This window comes from Protobothrops mucrosquamatus, unplaced genomic scaffold (genome assembly GCF_001527695.2).
Source record: "Protobothrops mucrosquamatus isolate PMUCROS unplaced genomic scaffold, P.Mucros_1.0 scaffold1954, whole genome shotgun sequence".
NCBI lineage: Eukaryota > Metazoa > Chordata > Lepidosauria > Squamata > Viperidae > Protobothrops > Protobothrops mucrosquamatus.
In genome coordinates, this window is record NW_015388073.1 from 150,724 (window position 1) to 171,266 (window position 20,543).

General features: G+C 36.0%; 1 protein-coding gene across 1 annotated transcript in view; it reads left to right on the top strand.

Moving 5' to 3' along the window:
* TTBK2 (tau tubulin kinase 2) overlaps positions 1-17,007 on the top strand; it is a 57,091-nt gene extending 40,084 nt beyond the window's left edge. Inside the window, exons 13-14 of the mRNA XM_015823696.1 lie at positions 8,966-10,233; positions 16,086-17,007. Coding sequence (XP_015679182.1) covers positions 8,966-10,233; positions 16,086-16,554 — 1,737 coding nt within the window. The 3' untranslated portion in view covers positions 16,555-17,007. The remainder of the gene's footprint in view (positions 1-8,965; positions 10,234-16,085) is intronic.
* The last annotated feature ends 3,536 nt before the right edge of the window (positions 17,008-20,543 follow it).

The following is a 20,543-nucleotide window of genomic DNA, read 5'->3' on the forward strand; positions in this document are numbered from 1 at the left end:
GTTTTAGAAAGCCTTCCTCAAAGCAGCCTGCAACTATGGCATGAAAAAATCTGTACACTAAAAAATATAACTTGAAAGCCACATGAATGAATGAATGAACCTTTATTATCAAAGTACAACATGTATACAAATATTAAAATCATTTCATATTTAAATACTTCTTGGTAGACTGAAGCTCAGAAAGAGAAAGACAACTCAATGAATTTTGCCTAGGAATGAATATGGAGATTTTACTACTGATGTCTACTTTTAACTCCAATAATATCTACAGTGAGGGAAATCAAATTTACTTACAAACTAAACATTTATTTAGCCCCCTGCCCTCATTATCATAAAGATAAAAGGAGGAAAAAGAAAACACATTCAGATTTGCAAGACTCTGCTACTATTACTATTACTATTCTAATAAAAGTAGATTTAAGTCTACATAGCACCCGTTTTTCAGTATGTTCTACTTTATCAGTCTGATATTAACCTTACAAGGCAGAATGTGCTTCCTCTGTCTTCATATGAATTAGGGGGAGGGCTGTCTGAGCTCAAGCCTCATTCATTGATTATTGCCTTGGTAACAGATGCTCTCTCTGTCCTTTAAGGCCATCCTCTTTACTCACAACATTATGCTCTTAAGTTCCCATGCCATTTGGATTTCCTGACTATGATTCATTTTTCTATATATACATACTAAAAATTTTATCAACATAGTTTAGCAAACTACAAAATGTTTGGATTTTATAAATACAGCTTAATTGTGTTGTAGGAGACTATATCCAAGGATAAAGAGCCGGGCATATCATACTAATCCAATTTCAGTGGCTACATTGAATCACATTAGTGCGAGCCACTTTAGGAGAGCCCACTTCTGATTACTGTCTCAAGATACGCTTCACCTCTTCATTTCTGGCATGATTTTCTGCGCTAGGCATCTTCTATCTTGAAATAGGCTTTGAAACCAACATTTTTAATTCTTATGGCTAATCTAGATGTAACAGTAGAGTGGACTGTAGTTCCTGTATCTGGTTGGGGAGAATCTGCCTTCTTCATTTGTTCAACTTTTGCCTTCTAGGGACACCTATGTCATATATGGATGACAAAATAGTGATCACACAACTTTCTTCAATTCAGAAGATATTGGTATGCACATAATATACGTAATCCGGATTGTCCTATCCCTTAGTATGAATTTAAACAACCAAAATGGTCATATACGTAGGATCCAGTATTCTCATTTGTGGAGGATTTTACTGCTATGCTAGTTCAATTTTCTATACATCTCATCCTGTTCCAAATAGCCAAAAATTCTTCGATGAAGCCTTCCTCAGTGCTTATAACATCCATTAGGAGTCTTTATCAAATTTAAGAAGATGGTAGTTCTGTTCTATTCTAGCTTCCATATCCAAATCCTGATAGCTTTGTTAAGCTTGGCTTAGCTTCCCTTGTCTGATTTATCAGAGACATAATGCATTGCCAGTTTGACCAGATCTCCTTTCTCCCCCAAACTATGATGTCTCTCTTGGACGATTCCCCAGATTCTTTCTCAGAGATAAGCTCAAGGGAGGATGAGCCCATTCCTGGCACTTTAGGAACTCAGTTAATTAATGACTCTGAACAGTCGGCAGAAAGAGAATCAGAGGGGGCTTCATCTGGAGAAAGCCTACAGGGGCAGATTGCCAGTGAAGAGGACGAGGAACTGCCTTCTGCACCTGATCCGAGATCGTGCAGGGCAGAGAAAAGGCAGGAGCAATGGAGGCCAGCCAGACTACTCAGGAGGAGAGGAGCCCGCCCGTCTTGATGGGCTGCATCGGGAAACTGGCTAATTATGACAGCAGGCAGAGGGAGGCGTTGCTGGGAATGACGTGTTCATTTGCTGGCTGTTTGTTTGAAGCTTCCTGCTTCACCGTGTTTGGAGTTGTGCCTTGGAGACTCTGAACTTTTCTTGCTAAGTGAGCTTTCGTGTGTATATTTAATTTTTGCCCAGTTGATTTAAGTTTGTTGGGTGGAGCCATTTGTCTAAGCAACTTTCACTTGTTTATGGACTATTAACTAATTCCTTTCTGAACTAATCTTGGCTTGCTTGTGGCTGGACTTATTGGGACAGTTCTGAGTATTGGTAATTGGAACTACTGGGGAACATTAATAAACTCACTAAATCACAGTTACATGCATGTGAGTGAGTGGGGCAGCACACAAACTCATTATGTGGAGATTACATCTACAATCTTTAGTAGCAGTAGATCAGGTCTTTCCTGGATTGGAAGCCTTACATTCAGAAAACTTATATGAAGACATGGGATAGATTCCTCAGTTTCGTAACCTCCAATGACATCATTTCAGGTTTCATGCTGTGTTTTGGAATTTTTATTGTGGCTTAAAATGAAGAAAGTTTATTTTTGTCTATAAAAGTTTATCTTGTTACAATCTTCATAATCTAAAGGAATTTATATTTTTTCTCATATGGCTGTGAAGCGGTTTTATAAAAAGTTTGTATAAAAACAAACTTATAAAAGTTTCTTTTCTGTCTGTCTGAGAATCAAAGCCCTTTAAGACAGACATGTCAAACTCGCAACGTCACATGACGTCACGCAACGTATCGGAGCCTTTTTGCCGTTGCCGGCAATGGGGTGGGCGCGGCTCCGGTATGATGAAACCGGCCCACGGGCCGGCAGTTTGACACCCCTGCTTTAAGACCTTAATTGCCTGACCTCTTCATTTACTCTCTCAGAAGACAGCATTAGTCATTGTGATCACATCAGTCTGACATTCAGTCTGACATTCCAGTGAGCTCCATGCTTTTGTATTCAGGTGAATCTTACCTAATTTTCTATAAGGAGAAAGTGAGTCTGTGTCTCCATTTCCCCTCCTGTTGAAAGCAGTCTCTGATTTTCATTTATGCTAAGGAGAGATCTTCCCTGTATTTTTTCAAATCCAGAAAATTCTTTAAAAATAATTATGTGTAGGTGTGATGTTCAGATAGCTTCATTTCTGACTTCAACATAAGAAGGATCCATGCTTATTTCTCTCTTGTAATAGGCCACAGAAAATGTTTTTTGCCGAATAAATCACATGAACAATTATATTTGATCAGACAAATCCAGATTTGCTATTCCCTGAAACTGATGGCTTCATCAGCAGTAGGATCTCTCTTTAACACTTTATTGCAGCCGTCTGATCTTAGCTGGGATTGTTTTCTTGAGAGAATAATTTGGCAGGGCAGTTTTGTTCTCAGTTTTTTCTTATTGTTTACCAGCCTCCTTGTATGGGAGCTTGCTACTAAGCCATGTATGTAAATCATAGAGACCTCTGGTTATTTATCTGTAACTGTCATTCTTAACATGGCCATCCATGAATCCAAATGCCAACCATCCATTTTTCCGACCTGGTTTCAAGGACAGCATTGTCGATATTAGCCTGTTGTAGCTTCTTTGAAATGGATGACAATGGCAGGAATCCTATTTCACATGCTGAATCTAATGAAGGGAAATGGGTTTCCTACCAAAAGTCTAAGGTTCCAGAATGCTCTACATAACGTTACTGTGCATGTGCAGAATCCATACATGCAGATTCATAGATAACTACCTAAAGAACTGCAATTATAGGTAAGTAATCAGGTCCTGTGTTGTATTATTCTGAAGTAGTCATTATGTGTATTCAAACATTGCATCTACAGTAGAGCGTTATATCTGCAAGCTGATAAAAAACACTGCTTGAAAATGAAAATTGGTTCGGATCCAGATTTTATTTCCAGTAATAGTGTTCCCTGAAGAGATTTCCAGCACCACAAAGATTATTATGGGGAAGTGTAAGGAAATAATAGGAAATTAGCAAATGTTGCTGTCCTGCCCAGGGAAGTGTTCTCCTTCTATAAATAGAATAAACTTTTTCAATTGTGGAAGCAAGATCTGGATCCAATTCAGTACATTTCACTATTGTATGGTTATCTTGGTCAAGTAGGGTTTACAAGGCAATCTCATTTTTTAGAAATTTCTTTTACAAGTAGTATTATTTTATAACCACTTTTCTGAATGTTCTGTGTTATTGGTGGCATATGGAAAAATATTGGTAAATCATAGGAATAAAATAAGTGATCTTTGTAGTTTCATTTTTAAAACTGTTATGGTTTCTTACTGAAAATAATTACTGGAAAAACAATGATAAAACTAGATAAAGAATAATAAAATGGTCTTATTAAATATTTGAAACATTTTCTTTCTTTTCCTTGCCATATTCTCACAGCTCAGCTCATTTCATATCCCGCATTTCTCCATCCCACGAATTTCAAGCCCCACCATCTTCTATACCCTGAACCCTATATCCCACTTCATCACCCACATGGATCCTAAGAAAGTGACAAGCTTTCCAAGGAGTCAATCAGCAGAGAACCACTCTTCCTCTTCCTGGTCACCTTCCTGTAGGCAACTTCCTGTTATTCCCTCTGGAAACAAGTTTCCCCCTGTCATTCACATCTCAAAAGCACAACTCCAGCAGGTGATTGCATCTTCATTTTCATCAAAGCAACTGCACTGTTGGTCATTTGAAATGCTTTACAATTCCCAATTAATATGCAGGGCTGATATTTGGATTATTTGTCTTAGTAGGAAAACTGAAAGATGGGAGATACAGCTTTTTTGAGGAAGAGTCATTTTAAAGAACTAAACTGGTTTAAAATGGTAGCAAAATCTTCACAGGATAGATCAGAGTGAATCCACTAACTGATCTTTTATGTAACAGATAAAATTATTGTTCAGAAATTATGAATGACGTTTTTGTAATTTAACGTTTGGGGAATAGTTTCAATAAATAAGACTCAAAATTAAAGCTGATAAAATTAAAGCTGGTATATAAGTGATTGCTACATGTACAAAAAAGAGAAAGAGAGGGCTTCATAGATTGATTGAGAAAGCATGTTGTATTTCTTTTAACAAGTATAATGCTAAAATACATATTGTTCAAGGCATGTCAAATGGAAAACTCCAATTAATCTTTAAGAACACAATACTCCAGCTTGCTTTCTTTTTAGTAGTCTTATAATAGATGTTATCCATGTTATTTTAATTTATAATAAAATAGCTTTATAATAACAGTAGAGCAAATACTTACAATAATTATTAATCATTAAAGCTTAACCTTTAATTTGACTCCATCCCACCATAAACATTACCATATGTAAAATTTATTTCTGCATGTAACTTTTTCCTTTATACATAAAATACTATTTCTCTCAATGTAAATTTTTGTTGCTAATTGAATATTATTAAGCAATGATAAAAAGATTTTAAAAATATTCCAAAGATCAAATTTTCTATCAGTGAACTATATAAATCACATTTTCTAACTAGCAAGAAGTATCTCTTTAACTAGATTTTGTACATTTTTGTCCCTTGGTGTTTTACTTTTTTTATGGTGAAAATTAAATTATTAAAAACTTAGTCATAATAATTTAGGAGTTAGCACTCTGATAGTGGGCATTAACTGCACAATCTTATATAATGGCCATAGTATCCAAAACAGAAGAAGAAATAATCTCTCAATTTTTCAGAATGATTATTTGCTTTTTAATTAAAGTAACTGTACTGTAACATGAAAAGTAAAAATACATTTAATATTTGAAAAATTAAAGAATTGAAACATGAAAAATATATTGGAAGTGCTTAATCTGTGTAGATATCAATTCTATATAAATAAAAAACTGATAGATGTTTGTACCTAATAAATGATGGCTATATTTGAATACATCTACTGTAACCTATCAGTTCTTTGGTGCTACGATAATTTTTTCAATCAAACCAGTTTCTTATTTATTCAAAGAAAAGAATAGTCTTTTGTATGTTTTGTTGTAGCTAAAGTCATCTGAAATGTTGCAAAATCACTAAATCTAATGAGAATTCTGAATGCAAGGATTTATTGGAATCCAATACAGGATTGCAACTGAATGAAATCATCAGATTTTCCAGATTACTACCCATTATTATATATATATATATTCTTCTTTCATGGCATTTTCTTCCTCTTGTATCTTCTTATCCTGTTTAAATCAAGAGTATGGAGCATTTTTATTTGTATTTTTATTTTTGAGGGCAACACTCCTTTAGGAACTCCAAACTGCCAGTAAATGGAGCCAGAGCACAAATTAAATAGGGCCATTACTTTTTTCCTCTTTCCTTTGTTCCTTGATTTCATTGCTGAGCAATCATCTAGGAAAACCTCTTGATTTTTGTAAAAAATTGTGAATATTTTTCTTTACACATTTTTTTCATGGCTTCCTTCTGTTTCATCACGTCAAGGAAATAAACAGTCTTTATTTGATCCAAGTCGAATTGACTTCTATTGCAGTCCATAAAACAAGACATCTCTCAATCTATTATTTAAGGGCATCTTTTTCTCAAGTATTCAACTTTCAAATCTGTACATGACCATTGAAAAAGCACTTGCATTGAATGTTCTGGAGTTTACCATCATTGAAATGTTCTTATAGTTCATGGTCTTGTCTAAATTTGTCATTTTTTCCCTTCCTAGATAATCTCTTTATTTCTTCAAACACACTGTTTATTTTTATCTCTTCTTGATCCCAAGGGAAAAAAATATATCTATCTGCCACCTTAACTTGGATTTTTCTTTTCATTCTTATTTTCATAATAAGCTTTTTTAAACATTAACTTTTGAGTAATAAAGTGATACTGTTGGTATATACAGTATTAGATTGTTAATGTTTCAGACCCCAATTTTGATTTCAGCTGGGATCTTTTCCAATTCCACCATTCATACATTTATTGTGCAAGTTACGAACAGTATGCATCATCTGTCTCACTTATTCTGAGCTGTTCTGTTTCTCCAAATTATTAAGGTTCTTCAAAAGATCAGGTGTTTTACAGACTATTTAGCTCTTTTACAAACCATATTCTGGCATAATTCATGTAGCCACAAAGCAAAGATAAATCATCTTATGTTCTCTTATTTCATTATCTACCTTATATTAGCTGTGTGATCTCATGTATCCTTGGTCTTTTCTGAAACCTGATTTTATTTGGAATTTCTCGTTTCATATTTGTCTGTATTCTTTCCTGTAGGTTCTTTAAGAAAATTTTCCTTGTGATAATAGAAAGTACTTGTAGCTTGGGGTTTAGATTTTGGCAGTAGTTTGCTCTCCAAGCTTATTTCAACTTAGTTTCTGAATGTTTCGTTACCAGACTGGGTAACATCATCAGCAGAATTTAAGTATAGCTCCAAACGAACAACCAATCACACGAACAACTGACCACACAGGCACACAAGACATTTATAAGCTAAGGAAAATAGGACAAGAAAATCCTGCTGTTGATGTTTCCTAGTCAGGTAACAAAACATTCAGAAACTAAATTGAAACAAGCTTGGAGAGCAAATGACTGCCAAAAACATTTCTTGTGTCGGATATAAAAGTAGTCTTGGTTTGGTAATTTGCACATTCTTTTGAATTTCCCATCTTTGTTGTAGAGATGCACATCAGTTTCTTCCAGTCTTTGGGACAGCATTGTTCTGTATGGTTAACATTGTACTCTGGATTAGTATTCTGGATTACCTTTCCTCTAAGAGCTTTAAATAGTTCAGGGAATCTGTTCATTTTATTTGGCAGCTGGTCTATTCCTGTATTATCTCAGTTTCTTGTAAAGTTGATTCTTAAGTGTATTCTCTTTCTGAAAATATTTATGACATTCCATAATCCTTTTCATAAAAGTTTTCAATATAAGTTGTCCTGTCTTATTCTACCCTCATTTGCCATTGTTATATCTCTTCTGTGATTAGTTTCAAGTATTTTACTTTAGCTGTATACTTCCTTATGGATTCTCCTTAAATAGGCCTCTTTTCTTGTTATTTGTTAACATCCTTGCTTAAGTTATCTTTTCCTTTATAGTTTAACAGTGGAATTCTGCATACGGTTGTCATACCTCTTTCATGCGTGTATGCAAAGAAATATTTTGTGTTCAAGGAACAGGGACAAACCTGTCAGGAGACAGAGGATTTTTACAGTTGAAGGGACTGATAAAGATCAGTGCCTTGTGAATCAAATAGAGGGGAAAGGCTGTGCAGAAAGATAAGTAGAAAGCAAATTGGGGCAATGATTATAGAAACAGATTCAGGAGTAATGTGAAGCAGATGCAAGAAATGTAGAGGATATAAGAGATTATTTTTGCTCTGATACAAAATAGTTTGATGAATGTTGTAGACAAAAGGCAAACATTTAAAGCACAACAAACAATAAATAATCTGTGAATTAATCAGATTTTCTACTGTGTATAGTAACTGTTCATTATCAAGTATGTTCTTATAACATTTTTTATTGGAAATAACTTCAAAATAGTTCATAAGATCACTCAGCCAGCAAATGATGGCAATGGTGTCAAAAGACTGACACCATTGATGCTTATGGAATACAGTCTAATTGGTAGAAATCATGTTTCCAATAATTCTCATTAAGCACCACCAATATATTTTTTCTTATAGACTGATGTCTATAGATCTGATGTATCTTTGCACCAAAGTCAAGTTAAGTTTTCAGTAAAAAGGTAGAAGATTAAACTACATAGGCCTCCTCCTTATAGCCCATTAAAAGTTTAACAAGAAAAGGAAATAAAATAAAATGGAAGGCTGCAAATACATTTTTACATTGTGTTATTTAGAAATGAAAGTACATCAGTTAAATTAAAAGCATGTAAAAAAGACTATTTAGAGCAAATAGAATAAGGTGTATAAAGACAGATATATTAAGATAGAGTAGTAAGATGAGTGATTTTGATAAGAACAGTTTTTGAGTAAAACAATTACCATATTGTTAAGTGATCCCAAATTGAACCAAGCACTTCTTTTCCATGGTATTCAAGATACAATGAAAAAGAAATTAACTACTGTTTGAGTTTGATTTGATAACATATGATAATGTCAAAAAACAAATTGAGTAAGTTCTGGTCAACTAATTATTTCAATACTTTCTTTGCAGGTTACAATCCCCAGGCCATCAATGGCATCCACACAGTCTACGTCTGAGAGTTTTCATTATGGGCATCATCTAGACAAGAAAGATCGGGATCCTCGCGTTTTGGAACACACAGTTGAACTTTCCTCCCCTAAGGAGAACGTTGCTGGCTTGGTTGAGGCAAATGGTGCATTGACTTTTAGCAGCAGTAGAACAGATTTAATTCTCAAATTAGATTGCAACCAAGGGACACTTGATAAAGATGTTGATGAAGGCATTGAAAATCAGAATAATAGCCAAACAAATCTACTTGAACAATACATGAAGAAACAAGAAGGAAGGGAAAACATGAACCTTGTTGAAGGAATAGAAGACAAAGAGCCTTTCATTGTTTGTGAAGATGTTATTGAAATACAAATTAAAGAACCCTGCTTGACTGCTTCAAGAAGCACAGAATCTGTTTTGGATGGACCTCAGGTTATTACAGACCCAGAAGAACCAAGACCTTTGGGTAGCTGCTCCTTACTGAATCAGGGCACAAAACAGGAATTACAGAAACAGTCAGCTGCTGAAACATCAGATGTTTCTCTGTCAAGAAGTACTGACCTATTTGCTTACAAACAGGAAAGTCAAGAAATACAAGTACATGAAAATGGCTTCCACGATGAGGATATTGATCATGCTAAGGAACTGCAATGCCAGCAAGTGAAACTTGCCACACTTCTGCATGAAAAGGAAAAAGAAGAGCAAAGTATTCAAAGAAATGGAGAACCATTCTATTCTATTTCAGAGAGTGAAACCTCTAGTCAGTCCAAAAAAGAATTGGTTAGATCACCATTTGTAGCCAGGCAGAGTCGCATACCGGTTTTAGCACAAGAGATGGATTCCTCATCAGAATCTTCTCCTGTTTCAGCAAAGGAGAAGCTACTCCTAAAAAAGGCCCACCAAACAGACTTGGTTAGACTATTGGTAGAAAAGAGACAGCTCAGATCTTTCCTGGGTGACCTTTCAAGTGCCTCCGACAACTCACTGAAGGAAAAAGTAGTTGCAGGTCCTGTACCGCTTTCAGAAGATGTATTGACCTCCTTTTCCAAATTAACATTGGACACTCATTTACGGAGTCAAGTACAAGAGAGCTTTTTGTCATCAAGTAATCCTCAACCCAGAAAGAGCAAAATACCAAGACCTGTATCTTGGACTACTACAGATAATACTAGCAGTTCAAACTCAGCTCAGTTTTTTCCTCGGCCACCCCCAGGAAGGCCACCAACAAGGCCTGGAGTAGAGGTTAGGTAAGTGCACACATAATATTTAAGCAATATGAAGTATTCACCTGTATAGTATAACACCTTACAGATTGCACAGTGCTTGTTGCTTTAATTAATTGGGAGGAAGAGCAAGTGCATATGCAAATAATTGTTTCCTGATTTAAAACTGAAGAAAGGTTTGTATGAATTAACAACATTTGTAATCTATGCCTGAAGTGGATACGAGGTACTAGATTTCTAAATGTTTTAGTTTTCAGATTTGAATTATATAATTCTAAGATGGTAAGAATTGTTTGTATCTATGTGAGAAGTTTAATATAAAAACACTTTCTTTCATTTTTATAATAAGGCTTCTCTATTGAAATCTCTCCGTAATATAAATGTCTATTCGATTATATTTTAAAAGGCTGTACTTAATAGACAGAAAAATTAGCTTGTAGCTTCATTGTAACATGTCTTTTGATAATGCTGCTAGAATACACATGTTTTCTATTTGCTGTAATGCAAACAAAAAATAACAAAATGAAGTGTTATTTAAAATAAGTGAAAGTGGCTTGGTTAGAAGAAAATATAGCAAATAAAATACACTGTATTTATATCATATAATACAGTCATTAAGATATGATTTTATTGTTGTGACTAGGTGATAACATAGAACTTTATTTCATTTAATTTATGACATCTACATGTCTGCCAATCTCATAAGAGCCTGATTTTGGGCAGCATACAACAATAAAAAGACTTAACAGACTTAAAATGAAATAAAATATAAAAATAATAGTAATAAAAAGAAATGCAACTTGCATAAAAATGTGCCATATGCAAAGAAATTAGGCTGAATTAAACTAGTGCTACAGCTTGGAATTTAGAAATGTATTTTTGAGCTCAAAAGAGAACATAGCACTTGGATGACTTTTGGAGAGTTCAAAATGTGGTTTGTGTATCCATTCTGGCCCTTCTGAACTTCTTAACAGCTTTTGATACCATCAACCAGCTCTGGGGACTGAGAGTGGGGCACACTGAATGAGTCTATGACAATTTGCCGTGGCCAACTTGCCACGGCCAACTCGCCACAGGACTACTCGTTGCTGGATAAAAGTTACACTAATAACAAATGGTGGAATAGAATAATTAAAGAAAGGATGCAAAAGGAAGGACAGAATGGAATGTGATCAACAAAAATTAAATTAATTTTTTATTTATTTTAAATAAGTAAATAGAATTGTTAAATTGTTCACCAGAGAATTGTCCCATGGCAAGTTGGTTGTGGCAAGTTGTCCTGTGGCAAGTTGGCCGTGGTGAGTTGGCTGTGGCAAGTTGTCCCAATCCCCACACTGAATTGCAGTAGTTCTCCTTTCTCCATGGCTGCTATCAGTCAATGCTAGTAGAGGAAGGGAGGTCCAGCCCTAGGGCCCTATTATGTGGGATGCCTTAAGTCTCAAGGCTCTTCTCCTTCCTATTTAGCATCTATGTGAAGCAATTGGGAGAGGTAATGCATCAGCATGGGGTTCAGTATCATCAGTATGCTGATGATACCCAATTATACCTTTCCACCCCGTGCTCGGGAAATGATGCTGTTCAGGTGGTGGCTGAGCACCTGGATGCTGTAAAGGCCAGGATGAGGAAAGAACAGGTCTGAGTCAATCCTAGCAAAAGGGACTGGTTGTGGGTTTTTGGCCCACATCTGGCATCTGGAGAACTGACATTTCTGACACTTGATGAGATAATATCCGCCTGCACAGATTTGTTAGAACAACTAATCAGTGGAACAACTTGCCTCCAGAAGTTGTGAATGCTCAAACAGTGCAAGTTTTTAAGAAGAGATTGGAAAACTATTTGTCTGAAATGGTAAAGGATTTCCTGCATGAGCAGGGGGTTGGACTAGAACAGAGGTCCCCAACCTTTTGGGCACCAGGGACTGGTTCCGTGGAGAGAGGGTTTTCCGTGGACCGGAGGAGGTGTGGTTTCATGTACTGTCTGCATCCCACGGATGAGGTTTTGCTTGTTTGCGCGGGCCAGTTTCTGTCATGCTGCGGCCTGGTGCCGGTCCATGGTGGTTGGGGACCCCTGGACTAGAAGACTTCTAAGGTCCCTTCCAATTCTGTTATTCTGTTCTGTTATTGTAGTCTGCAATTTGGGGTCCTCTTGGACTCATAAGTTTTGCTGAAGGAGCAGGTGACAGTTGTGTGACCACAGGGCCTTTAAACAAATCTGCCCTTGCACCAATTGCACCTATTCCTAGACTGGGAGACCCTGCTCACAATCCCTGATGCCTTAATCACCTCCTGTTTGAACTGCTGCAATGTGTTCTATGTGGAGCTTTCCTTGAAAATTACACGGAAAATGCAATTGGTCCAGAATGCAGTGGGCATGCACAGTTTTGGGTGTCCTGTGGTTCATCTGAACAATAATATTGCTGCATGAGCTGCACTGGCTTCTAGTTGCTTACTGGATGCAATTCAAAGTGCCATTTATTTTATTTATTGAATTTATATGCTGCCCATCTCCTGGATAAGGTGACTCTGGATGGCTGTCATCTTTAAAGACATACGTGGCACAAGTCCTCATTACTTGCAGGATGGTCCCTCCCTGAGGTTATCTGCTTATCCTACTAGTTTAGATAGGATGAATGTGCTCCTCTGTTAAATATTTTCGCTGGCAACCTCAGTGATTGCCACAATGGCACTAGAGATCAGAGTGCCCCTTACCCTTTAAGCCTCCTAGAAGGCTGTGAAGACATCTTTCCTCAAGCATTGGGCTAGGATGGGAGATTTAACTATGAGGATGTTTGATCTGGGATGGGGGGGGGGGAGAACGGTATGTTTTTAACTATATTTTATGGATTTTTGTGAGCTGCCTAAAATCATTGTATGAGATGGATGGTGGCTATATAAGTGTTGTGAATAACATAAAGTAAATAGGAAAAGTAACAACCTAATTGCTAATAAATAAAATCGCATATGGAAAGAGGTAATTCAGTTCTTTAGGTAATCCAACTCCTTAGATACTGTATATCATCAGCGTTTTCCTCCTAATCTCATAGAATTATGTCTTCCACTTGACCAACACTGTAGGAACAAAGGTGGTGTTTCATTGAATGTTTTGCAAAATCGCTCTTTGAGATATGCTTCAGGCATAATCTGTAAGTAGTGGAATGTGAAAGCCTTCTGTAGTGGAACACTGGAATATTAGCCAGATATGGATAGTCCTCTTTAAGCAACCATACTAAAACCATGTGATCGTGTCTGTGCTTACAGTTTTACACAGGACAATGACTGCAATGACAAACATATGGCTGAGAGAGAGACACACACACACACACTGCAAAGGTCATAAATGCAGGCATTGGTTACAAAGCTACTTCGTAACCTTCAGGTTTCTCTCTGGTTTGGAAGCATCACTGCTTCGGACAGGAGGGCAGTACAGAAAGTGGTGAGGATGGCAAAAAATATTATTGGCAATTCCCTCCCTCTCATCCAGGACATAACATATAAGCATTGCTTGAGCAGGGTCCGCAAGATTGTCTGGGACACACATCCTCTTCACAACCTGTTTTCCTTGTTACCTTCCGGGAGGGAGACTTCGTGGTATCCGAAGCAGAACATCCAGATTAGTCACAGTTTTGTTCCATACAGTATTCACCTTGTGAATTCTAAAGCTTCCTCCTTCCGTTATGTATTCAAGATGGACAGTGATTAATATTTATATGTTACTTACATGTAAGGGTGTAGGTATATATATATGTTGTATATAGCATGTTTATATGTATGTTATGTATGTGTACACTTTTGAGAGCAAGCAACAGAATTTCATTTTTAATGTATGCCAGTGTGCCCACAGTAAAAAATGACAATAAAGGTTATCTATCTGAAGTAGTCATTAAGTGAGAACTACCAACACTAGCAAAGGCTTCTATATTTTTATAAATGGTGGAGAATGAAAATCTGAATGACTGTTACTACAGTAGCATGTCTACTGGTATCCTCTTCAGAAAGTCTGCTTCTGAATTTTCTCTGCTTGAGGAATTAAGTTCCGTAACAAGTGGCAGAAAAATTATAGTATATGAGACAAAAGTTTGGTCCATTGATTCCCACTCACATAATGCAAGTAACAAGATTTAAATATGTGGGGTTGTTGAAGGCTTTCTAATTTCTCACAGCACCTTAGGGATACAAGATGGAGTCTTAACAGACATTGAGAGTAGACCTACTTTCATTCTTAGACAAGAAACAGAATACCTAGGGGGAAGACATTATTTTGGACTGTTTTTAACTGAGCAGTAGTCTTCATAGCCCCCTTCCCATATAGTATCTGAGCTATCACTTTGTCCTGAAATATTTCAGAAGTGGTTACAAATTGCCTTCCTTTTAACTTAAAAAAACCACCTTCAGGATAGCTCCTGTTGTACATCAGGCAGTTACTAAAACAATAGATAGATATGTCCTCCTCTTACAGAAGGAGATGCTAGATATTTGAAGGAAGAGCATTGCTATATATTGTGGATGTTAATTGACTGTGTTTTTTCCATGTTACCTGTGCCAAAGATCATTGCCTCAGTTTTGTTCTTTTCCAATATTCAGCCAATGACCAGCAGTCTTTTAAGGCCAATCTTGGTGCAAGAGATAATATATATGCTAGGTGCAGCATATATTAGAATTGAAATTTTGCATCTGTTCAGTGAGTGAGAAAAAAGCTTTGTGATTCCATAGTCATTATAATATCAATGTAAAAAATAAATTGAAAGGGAATGAGTGGACAGCCTTGCTTGACAACTTTCTCCAATGATATAGGTATATCATATAGGTATAATATAACACAGACTGAGGTTGCATATTAGATTATAGTTTTATATAGGGAAAAAGATATAGGAAGTCAGTTATACTAAATTTTGCAAATACAAGCAAATAAGAAAACAGTTAAACCATGTCAAAAATAAACCACAAACGCTCCAGTTAAACAGCAATGTTAACACAATCTTAAAAGGTACAGATTGTTAAACTTTAAAAGTTGGTTTTGAATAATGGTGTTTTTTCTAGTGTTCAGATAATCTTTGGGAGAGAGCTTCTTGGATTTCAACAAGAACATCATTACATATTGGTGGTGTCCTTATTGTACTAAAAATGTTTATTTTACTTACCCATCAAATTAACAGAGCTTATATAGATTCATATAGGTCAGGAGATGAATTGTATGGATTTCTTTCCTGTTTATTTATTAGTTTTTAATGCTGCCCAACTTTGAAAAAATTCTAGGTGATATAAAATAAGAAAAACAACTACCTGAACAAAATTGCATCAATAATATTTATTAAAAAAGTTGGACTCCAGAAACAGCCTAACCAGGAGCAGAGTTAGGTTTTAAGAGACTTCTGGAACCTCTAAGAGGGATGCTTTTCCACAGGGCATGAACCAACAGAGAAGGAACGCTTCCTTGTTCCCACAAGATGACAGCATTTAACTAAAGGGACTTGGAGCGTATTCACTCTGCCCAAGCATACTAGACTGGCAGAAGCAGCTGGAAACTTGAAGGGCTTTATAAATGACCAAAACTTTGGATTTCATCTGGAAGCTAACTAATAGCCAGTCCAACTCACAAAGCAGAAATGACACATGGACATAACAAGGATCTCTATTACTCCTTGTGCACTGCATTTTAGACCAGCTGTAGCTTCTGAATAGTCTTCAGGGCAGCCCTATGTAAATAGAATTGCATTAATCCAGCTGTGAGGTGACTGTTGATGTAATGTAAACATTTTTAAGCCTAACCCCACTACTTTTTTGAGTTGAGCATGGAAATACATAAAATATATGTAACATGACATATCCTGCATTAAAGAACAGAATGCAGAAATGACAAATTTCTTCTTTTTTTTCAAGGTTGCGGAGGTACAAAGTGCTAGGAAGTAGCAGTTCTGATTCAGACCTGATCTCCCGCCTGGCTCAGATCCTTCAGAATGGATCTCAAAAACCACGAAGCCCTTCACAGTCTAAGAGTCCAGGATCTCCACATAGCCCCAAGACTCCACCCAAAAGCCCAGTCATTCCCAGACGCAGTCCCAGTGCCTCCCCTAGGAGCTCTTCTCTGCCCCGTACTGCCAGTTCTTCACCATCTCGGGGTGGAAGGCCACACCATGAGCAGAGAAGTTCATCCCCACATCCTGGAAGGAGTAAATCGCCTCCTAGCCTTTCAGGCTCTTCATCTTCCAGGAGATCCTGTCAACAAGAGCACTGCTACAACAAATCTAGCAAGAACGGTCTGAAAGGATCTAGTGGCTCTTGCCATCACTCTTCTAGCATTAAACCTCCCACTGGGAAGAACAAAACAGCCAATAAACTTAGCAGATAGGAACTGAATCTTGTCAAGTGTCAACCCCCCCCTCCCCAGTCAAACTATTGCATGTTGTGTCTGTGTACTATGTATTTAAAAAAAAAAAAGAATCGTCTTCAAAGATTAGCAATTATCCTGACTTTTGGAGAAAAACAACTTTTAAGATGAATTATTTATATGGCTCACTTTGTATAGGAGTGGCCAGGCATTGCCCAGGAAAGGGCAGCAAGCAGATCAGGGAAGCTGGAGAGCGGAGATGGAGCAGCCAGAAAGTCCATCTGGAATCACATTGTTTGGGAGATTAGTGTTTTAAGATGATTTTGCTTTCCTTTTTATTTATTAAAACAATAAGCTGACTCTAGATGTTCATCAAGGAAAATTATAAAACCTGAAAGAAATGTACTGGGATACTACTATGCTTGAGGTTTAATCAGCTGCTATGTTTTTAAAGATTTTAAAAAGCACATCATTTGGGACAGCAAAATTCCTCAAAATCTTCTGTGTAATATTGGTCTTTGTCACAAACAATTTCAATTTGTCCATTGCCCACATTCCTTCTTGATGGATAATTATCTCATCAAAAGAAAAAAAAGAACTTGTACCACTAAATATTAGATATGGGCTACATTTAGTATTTATATAATGGCACGGGATTACAACCCTGAATTTTAAGAGCTTGAGGTAACAGTGTGTACTTATATTTATAGATCCCAAAGCTTCTATTATCTGTTCAGGATCTGATCCATTTGATTACTTAACTGTTTATTCATTTCTAGGGCTAGTTCCAGTTATAGAATAAAAGACAGATAATTTCAAATTATGGTAGAAATACAAAAGGTATGGGATCATGTAACATCTTTATGGTTACATTAATCACTTCTCAGGGCACCACTGAGAGAGCCAGTGTAAAACTTAACTAGAATCTTTTATCCTTTATGAAATACTTCATTCATTTAACTTTACTATAATGTTCATCTCCAGTGTTATCAAACTTATGAAGAGGTGAAATGTTTACATGTTTAAACTTGAAACTTCATCCTTAATGTAGAAGAAAGTTGAAGCTTTAATCTTCATAAAGGTGACTGAAGAATACTAGAGAAGATTAGCAAATCCTTTATTTTCTTTAGAACCTAGGAGGTAATACTTGCTAGGATAAGGTCTGAAATGTTAATGTCTCTCTAATCCTATATTGTATAGAAAAAAGTAGTATGCTTCTTTCCCAATATGTACAGAGCCAATAGCTGACCAATAGTGCTATATCTAGGAAAGGGATCCCAGCATCCTCATGATTTCACCATAGTGTAGATATACATGGTAGGTTCCCCCCTCCCACTTCCTCCAAAATATGCTTGATTTGAAATATGGAAAAGATACTGAAACATGTTTAAAGACAGTCTTCCACTTCCCCAAAATATTACTTAATAAGATTGGTGATTTCTAGTTTTCCCAAACATAGGTGTGATTGATTTAGATTGCCAGATTCAGAAATCAGTGATAGAACGGAATACAATGCAGAATGTTAAAATAAGTATGACCAGTTCTTTAAATGGAGATCTGGATTAGAGGATGCTAAATGTAAGAGGAACTTTGGCAATTACTGATCTGCTTGCTGTAGTCATACGCCTTAGCCAGCATAAATTCTTTTTAATTTAATGTTATTTTATTTGCTGCCAAAATTGTAACTCTGGATAAAAAAGGGAACATTTTTCTCTGTGAGCTAACACATTTCTAATGCTGCATTGAAGCTGCACTGAATTTCTTTTGTTCTGTCAGAATGTGTTGGAAATTTTTTACTCTTAAATATGTATTTTTTTCCCCATAAGTAATGTAGCACAGTGTGGAATTGTAGCCTCATTCAGGTTTCAAGCACTACAGAGGGAGTACACTAGCTGGAGCATATTTGCTATACTTTGAGAAACTGAATGATTTAAAAGATCTGTTGTATTATATTGTATAATAGGTGCTATACCAATAATTGCATGTTCTTATAGTAAGTTATATATTATAAATATTTATAAATATATACATACACACACATATATGCTTCTATATACTTTCCTGATTCTCCCATTATACATTTGTAAAATTATGGACCATAGATCATGCTGTATTCTTTCAGTTACGTGCCTGAATTATATGCCCTTGGCCTTGTTATTCCTGTTTGCTGGCATGCACAAAGCTGAATATTTTTCATGCTCAGTTCCGAACAGAAAGAATACGCAAAAAGGAGTTGCTTGGCAATTCAGTGTTTCGTATCAGCATTGACAGTTCACTTTTACAATTCTGAATAAAATGGAAGGACTTTGAGAAACTGTGTGTTTAATAGCCAAGGTCAGTGTATGGTCTTGATTTTGTCTCTTCATCTTCTTTCTGTATCTTTCTAACCCCTTATGAGAACTTTTTCTGTTAAAAGTGTTTGTCATGATACTGGTGGTGATAAATAGATATGTGTGATATAAAAAAAAGTCAAGACTTTCTCTTCATCTTGCCTTGCCAGCTTTTACCCCTGTTCTCTACTTGCTGCAACACTGCAGGGACTTTCTCTTGAGGCTACTGACAATAAAAACGTCAGCTTTTTAAAAAAAACATTTATCAGCTATATGGAGATACATTCAGCCAAGCACGTTATTCCAATAACTTAGGTGCTTGAGCCCTTTTCCAATAAGTGCTTCCAGGGAATATATTTTGAAGCTGTATAATTTGAGTTGATATAAAACAACAAAGCTATATGATTTCTTTGTGATAATTCCATTTTGGGGATTGATATTAATTCATCTGGTTTCTCAAGGCCAACTTTAAAAAGCCTTCCTTTACATATAACCATTTTTAAATTATTTGCATTATCTGCAAGATTTTTTTAAAGTATATATATTTTACATTATACTTAAGGAATAATATTCTTAGAAAATTCCTGGAGGAACCCCTTCATAAATATGTCCAGAGCATCAGTATTGCAAGAACAGCTTCCCCTGCATGTATGGAGATGCATATCCCAAAGATTTATTTTCATGCTTTGCTGTCAGGGACAAAACAATATCTATTCTATGCATTAACAAAAAGAATGTTGTAGAAATATACATTTCTCTTACAAATGGTATGTGTATCCCAATATTACCATAATATTCAGATTCTTTTATGTTAAAATCATTTGTATTTCTTTCCATGTTGTAGAAATGGAAGGAGGCATGTTCCAGACTAAATGGTCATTGTGGAAAGCACAGGTTAATGTCAATGTGTTTTTAATGTATTGAGTGGATTCACTTTTTAGGTTGTCATTCTGCCAAAACATAACCTAATAGTTATTAGAAAACCAATGGTTTACTGACAAAGCTTTAAATTATTGTAATAGAGTACTATCATCACTCTCATCTTTCTGTAGTAATCAGTGATTTTGTTACTAATGTGCATTCTTCTTTCCACAACATTTACTGCTTCGGGAAGCAAACCAAAAAAATATTGTGAGTTAATCTTGATTACAATACCTTTAGTTAATAAAATAATTGTGCTCGTAACTTTGAGAAAGAATGTATTAATCTAGTTTGTCTTGAATAGTAAGTTTCAAGATTAATATGTTAGTAAAAGACAAGACAATTAATATGCATGGTTTAATCTGAATAAGCAAGTCCTGCCCTCCACAGCTTGAGCCAGAATAAGAAATGTTATTTTTTATTCTTTCTGTAGAGTTCGTAGAACATTTAGCCAATTAAACTCTGTGAGAGCACCATCTACCCTCATTCAGACATGCTCTGTTATATGATATAGTGGCTTTGGCACTGTTGCTGCTGTGCTGAAAAGTTACTGCTTTAGGAAAAGGGTTATAGCAAGAATTTAAAAAATTATTCCTGCCAGACCTTTGAGGGTTGGTTGGGGCTGGCGGATAATTTTTAGAATTAAAGATGCATTGCAGGCACATTAATCCTTACATCATATTTTTGTCTACAGTATAATTGTACTGCATGGAACCAAAAGCAGCTGAAACTTACCATCTGTAGTGTCTTTGTAGGCAA